This window comes from Egretta garzetta, unplaced genomic scaffold (genome assembly GCF_000687185.1).
Source record: "Egretta garzetta isolate BGI_Z169 unplaced genomic scaffold, ASM68718v1 scaffold77, whole genome shotgun sequence".
NCBI classification, from domain to species: domain Eukaryota; kingdom Metazoa; phylum Chordata; class Aves; order Pelecaniformes; family Ardeidae; genus Egretta; species Egretta garzetta.
In genome coordinates, this window is record NW_009260130.1 from 430,682 (window position 1) to 436,139 (window position 5,458).

Consider the following 5,458-nt stretch of genomic DNA (forward strand, 5'->3'; position numbering starts at 1 on the left):
TGGCGGTCTCCGCGGGGCAGGGAATAACCGGCTCCGAGCCGCTCGGGAGACCTGCGATAGCTTCGGCAGGCTAACTCTTCCCTCTGTAAACACCGCCTGCCTTTTGTTTTAACTCCGTCAGTAGCTGCAAGCTACGTTACCGAAGAACTATGACCAAGTTAAGTATTTAGTGTTTAAACTTCGAACGCACAACCAAGTGAAGTGTATTATTTTAAAGCTGGGATGTCAGGCAGGCGATGAACAAATGGGGAAGTGACCACCTTCTCATTAGCAAGGTCTAGGGAAATGAACCTAGAAGCATTTGGTGCTTAACAGCCAGAAAAATAAACCAAGCATAAACATTTCCATCTTAATGACCAAAGTTCCTTGCTGAGTTTAGGGCAGGCTTACGTTCCTTCAGATGCTTGTGAATTTTTTGGGAAGGCCTTAATGTTTAACAAAGCGAGTCTCTGAAATCAGTCTGCTGCTTCTATTTTGAAAGCAGAACTTCTGTTGCGTAAGTATTGACATGCAGGCAGAGATGAGGATAAGCTGGGTTTGGTCATCTCTGTTTTGATAAGGTCAGGAATCCCTGCATATGCACGCACTTGGTAGCTATTGTCTTAAAATGACAAGTGATTTATTGGAGATGTGGTTGTGCTGGGTATTGTACCGGCGAGACTCAGGACCTGGCTGCAATCCATGAACCTTGGGTGTGTTTTGAGTCTCAAGTACCTAAATTAAGTTTTTAATTTATGAGAAATAAAATATCTACGGAAGATAAGAATTGCTTCCCTTTGATCTAAGTAAAGGATGACTTCAGGAGCGAGCGGTCACAGTCATCGCTGCTGCCACTGAATAATTTTGACTTTGCTTCTCTTGCCATAGAATGAAAATACTCTGTGTTCAAGACAAAGGAACGCCAAGGTGGAAGATCTTTGGAGTCTGACCAACTTTTTTGGTTTTGCAACTGAAACGTTTGTTTTGGCTGTTAACATTCTGGACAGATTCCTGGCTCTTATGAAGGTATTTTAGGGGGGGAGAGGACCTGCTATAGTGTCAGCTGGGAATATGTGAGCTTCCTGTGAACTTCTACGTCTGACAAAAAGGGGAAGGTTGTGATCTAGGAAGTAGCAGTGGGTATTTACTTGTTCTGTGCTAGTGACATTTCTCAAGTCCTTCTTTGTGAACTTGAGTCAATTTTGGCATGAAAGATGACCTTACAGCAATGTGATTTGTTAGCTGTTTTATACTGTGGTCTCTCTTTACCTCTAAATGCGTGGTTTATTTCCTCGAGTAAGTCTGTAGCCTTCACCATGTAGATGTAAAAGGCTAAGAAAGGAGGAATTAAGAGGGAACAAAACAATTTCTGTTACAGACTATTTCTAAGTGCTGTGTTAAAGCTTAGCTTAGGGCTGGAACTAAGACCAAATGATCGTTTCCTGGATGTTTTTCTCTTTATGGCCGACAATTTGACCCTAAACCAGTTCCCCCTTACTAAGTTGGCAGAAAAACTAAAGTTGCATCAGTTCTCTGGTTTGACTGTCCTTGAGGTTGCACAAAACGGCTATGCTGGTACATGGGAGAGAACAGCAGAGGTAGAAACAACAAGTTGTGGAGGGATAGGACTGCCTAGAAAGGGCTCAAGCTGGATTTGTATAGGCTTTGAGGGGAAGTGAGCGCTGTCACTCGGAGGAGCGGGGTATTACAGTTCTCACTGCAATTTGTTTGTTGTGCAGTGATGTGGAACAACTTCAATAGAGGGTGCTCAGCTGTCGAACTTGACTTCCTCTGACTTAGCTATGGCAGATTGGTATTGCTTTATTGGCTCTGCCACCTGCGTTGTGCTGAAACTAGTTATGACTAAGTGAGGTGTACGAGCTGGCTGATGTCGGGTCTTGTTGAGATAAGCAAATCTCTCTTTCGATCAAACTGGGAATATTCAAAACAGATCACCTAGGCTGGGTGAGCTGTTGGTGTTGCTGTTTGATAAGCATGGTGTTTAGGGGCAGGGGGGCAAGTATTCATAGTGCTTCCTTTTATCTCTAGGTGAAACCGAAGCATTTATCTTGCATTGGAGTTTGTTGTTTCCAACTGGCTGCCCGAGTAGTCGAAGAAGAATGCAATATTCCATCTGCTCACGAGATCATCCGGATCAGCCAATGTAAATGCACTGTGTCCGACCTGAAACGGATGGAGAAGATAATTTCAGAAAAGTTGCACTTTGAATTTAAAGCTACTACTGCCTTAACCTTCTTGCACTTGTACCATACTATTGTACTCTGTCATACCTCAGAAAGGTGAGTTTAATTCCACGTTGGTGGTGGTCTATATGTTTGCGAAGCCCTTTCTCTCTTTTGTTGCCTCTTAAATGATTATGGCATTGGCTGCGGAGGAGGCAGCTCCTTAGTTTTTACTTCCTGACAAGCGAATACTTTTTGGTACAAATGCTGCTTCTCTTGGGTGTCTTACAGGAAAGAAGTATTGAATCTCGACAAATTGGAAGCACAGCTAAAAGCTTGCAACTGTCGTCTAGTCTTTTCTAAAGCAAAAGTGAGTAGAAGTAGCTTTCTTTGACTTCTGAGTAGGTTTTGATTCATGTCATGTTGAGTGGTGTTTTTTTGTCCTTCTAGCCATCTGTCTTGGCCTTGTGCCTTCTCACTCTCGAAGTTCAGACTTTGAAATCTGTTGAGCTGTTTGAGATCCTTCTGCGTGTTCAAAAGCATTCTAAGGTAAACGTTTTAGGCGGATGGCTTTTGCAGTTTGCTGGGACTGGTGCGGTTAATCGCTTAAAGGGACCCCTGCTGTCAGGGTAGAATCTTCACAGGTACTGTTTGGCATCAGCTGAAAGGAGCAACGAAATGGGTCTTTACCTGTCTGCAACTCTTGCAACTAAATGTGGTTTCACTGGTAGAATGCCAAATGCAAAGAACTGCTGCTTAGAGAATGAGGGCGGGTAGTCATTTTGCAATGGCACATCTTGGCAGCTGCCTGGCAAGCAAAAGGATTATGGCTTAAAAAACTAGCTTAAATGTCTAAAATCAGGAGAAATGCTGACCTAATGCCTACACGATACATGCTTTAACAAGCAGCTGATTTAACTTGTACAGTTCAAGCTGTATGTTCTAGAGAAGCTTCCAGTCGATTCACAGGACTACAATGACTGCTGGGCTGGCTGTTCTTTTTGCCTGAAAAACTAACGTAGGATTTATGGCTTCTAGCTCCATGCCGCCTATCAGTTGATGGTGTAAAACAAGCTTTTCACTCTTAGAGTCAAATTAAAGTATCCCAGTTCCTTGAGGGTGGGAAGTAGATCCTTCAATTATGAGATGATTCCATTTTAAAATGGAATAGTCCTGGTTTCATTTTTCCATTGGAAGCGATCAGGCAAACTGTCAACTCAAACTTGAGTGCGGATATGTCTAGGAGGTGTATAGGAGTTCAACTTCAAAAGCAGCACAACTTTGACAAAGGTACCACAGCTACGACTCACTTCTGTATTGACTGATTTTTTTCCAAGTCTTTTCAGAGAAGGTGAATCGGAGGGAGGGATTTATCTTTAGAGCCTGTGTGTAATAGGCTAAATACTTTTTCACTTCTCAGATAAGTGATAGTGACCTACTTTACTGGAGGGAACTGGTCTCGAAATGCCTAGCAGATTATGCTTCTCCTGAATGTTGCAAGCCTGATCACAAAAAGCTCGTTTGGATTGTTTCGAGGCGTACAGCCCAGAATCTACAAAACAGTTACTACAGCGTTCCTGAGTTGCCAACGATACCGGAGGGTGGATGTTTCAACGAAAGCGAGAGGTTGGTAAAACTTATACCAGGTGATTAACTTGTTGGAAATGCTCAGTTTCTGGAAATGTTAATGGCAAGTCTGTAGAACTAGGCTTATTCAGTGCTACTTACAAAAAAAAATGGGTAGCTTTAAAAATACTGGTGGACTTAAAATATATTTCAAACAGAAGAAAAAAACCAAGGGAACTGTCATGGTGGCGTTCAAAAACTGCAAGTGCCCTGTGGGGTGGGGGGGTAGGTATTTCCTTTTTTTTTAAGGCAGGGAGGCTTATAAAGCATTTCAGTATTCTGAAGTAATTTATATTTGACACCTTGAACACCGGCTTCTTGGTTGGTAGGAGATTTTTGGCATTAGAAGAAATTGTACCTTGTTATAATTCAAGCCTTAGTGCTGAGAAGCATTTAATCTGGGATGTTGTACTAGAAACAGAAGAGCTTGCAAGGAAACACAGGATTGAAGAGTATTTTGCCACTTTCGAGGTGTTGTGCTTTGTTTTTAAATTACCTTTCCTACTGTTCCTTCTAGTGAAGACTCCTGTGAAGATATGAGCAGCGGAGAAGAAAGCCTTAGCAGTTCTCCTCTGAGTGATTTGGAAGGCACCTTCTTCTTTGAACTCAAACCTAAAACCAAGTGGCAAACTCTTAGCTGTCGGTCTTAGCATTAGGTCTTGATTGTATTAGGTTGAGATTTTTAATGCACCATAGAGTCTTTGGCAATAATAAATGAGGTGGTAATCTGTAAACTGTATTAAGGCAAGAATTGCTGTGGTATATCAATGCTTTGAATGCCTGCCTTGGTTTTTTTGTTGTTGTAAATTTAAGGAAGAAAAAAAACCAAACTTTCATTCAGGTTCCCAGTTCAGCAAAAAAAGTTCACGTATAGTTCTGTTGTCAACAAGCGTAAATATAGTCCTGTACCTGGCGGTCCAAAACGGTTAGCAGCTAAACGTTACCGGCAGCGTGCCCTGGCCACGATGAAGGCTGACAGCATGCTGGGCTGTCTTAACAGGAGCATAGGCAATAGATGAGGGGAAATAGGTTGGTTTTTTTTTTTTCCCCTTTGCTTGGCATTCGTTCTCCTTTGGAACAGGGTCCAGTTTTGGGCTCAAGATGTTGATCAACTCGTTCAAGTCCGAGAGGAGGCTGCCAAGATGTTTAAGTGATTTGGGGCTCAGGACCTGTGAGGAGAAGCTAAGTGAAATGGGCTTATCCAGCCTGGCCAAGTGGTGTTTAGGGGGAAAATGGGATTGAACAGCAGCCTTTTGCTATTTAAGAGGAGGTTCCTGAGGAGATAATTTCAGGGTCTTGACTGAGAAGCATGGAGCAAGAATGAGAGGCTTTCATTACATGGACATGTGAAGTTCTCAGCTGATAGAAGTGTGCTCCATGGGGACAGTTGAGTGTGGGAGTGGACCAGGAGCAGCTGTGTAGTCTTTGTCTTGAGAGTTTCTCAGGATTCAACATGGCAAAACCCAGAGCTTGGTTTGAATTCAGCATTGACCCTGCTTTGAGCAGGAGGTTAGGATGGAGTCCTCTTCAGGGTACCTCTGCCCTTTAGAAGTTTGGGATTAGATCAAATTGGTTGAGTAGGTTATGTAGAATGATATGTATGCATAGTACCAGGCTGAGATGATGTACTGTCAAATGGGCCAAATACTGAAACTGCTTTAACACTTTAT

The 5,458-nt window shown here is 42.7% G+C and overlaps 1 protein-coding gene across 1 annotated transcript; it reads left to right on the plus strand.

The window, feature by feature from the left end:
- Positions 1-236: 236 nt before the first annotated feature.
- On the plus strand, positions 237-5,452 carry CCNG2 (cyclin G2). Its single transcript, XM_035896953.1, has 7 exons — positions 237-275; positions 868-1,005; positions 2,029-2,279; positions 2,454-2,532; positions 2,613-2,711; positions 3,583-3,788; positions 4,306-5,452. Exons 1-7 carry the CDS (start codon positions 237-239, stop codon positions 4,436-4,438), a joined length of 945 nt encoding a protein of 314 aa, XP_035752846.1. The 3' UTR covers positions 4,439-5,452.
- Positions 5,453-5,458: the final 6 nt, after the last annotated feature.

Bases quoted from the DNA above. Each gene is read 5' to 3' on its own strand.
- CCNG2 (XM_035896953.1), top strand. From the start codon at position 237: ATGAACAAATGGGGAAGTGACCACCTTCTCATTAGCAAG. The intron at 276-867 runs GTCTAGGGAAAT...CTCTTGCCATAG, and splicing joins ACCACCTTCTCATTAGCAAG to AATGAAAATACTCTGTGTTC. The intron at 2,533-2,612 runs GTGAGTAGAAGT...TTGTCCTTCTAG, and splicing joins TAGTCTTTTCTAAAGCAAAA to CCATCTGTCTTGGCCTTGTG.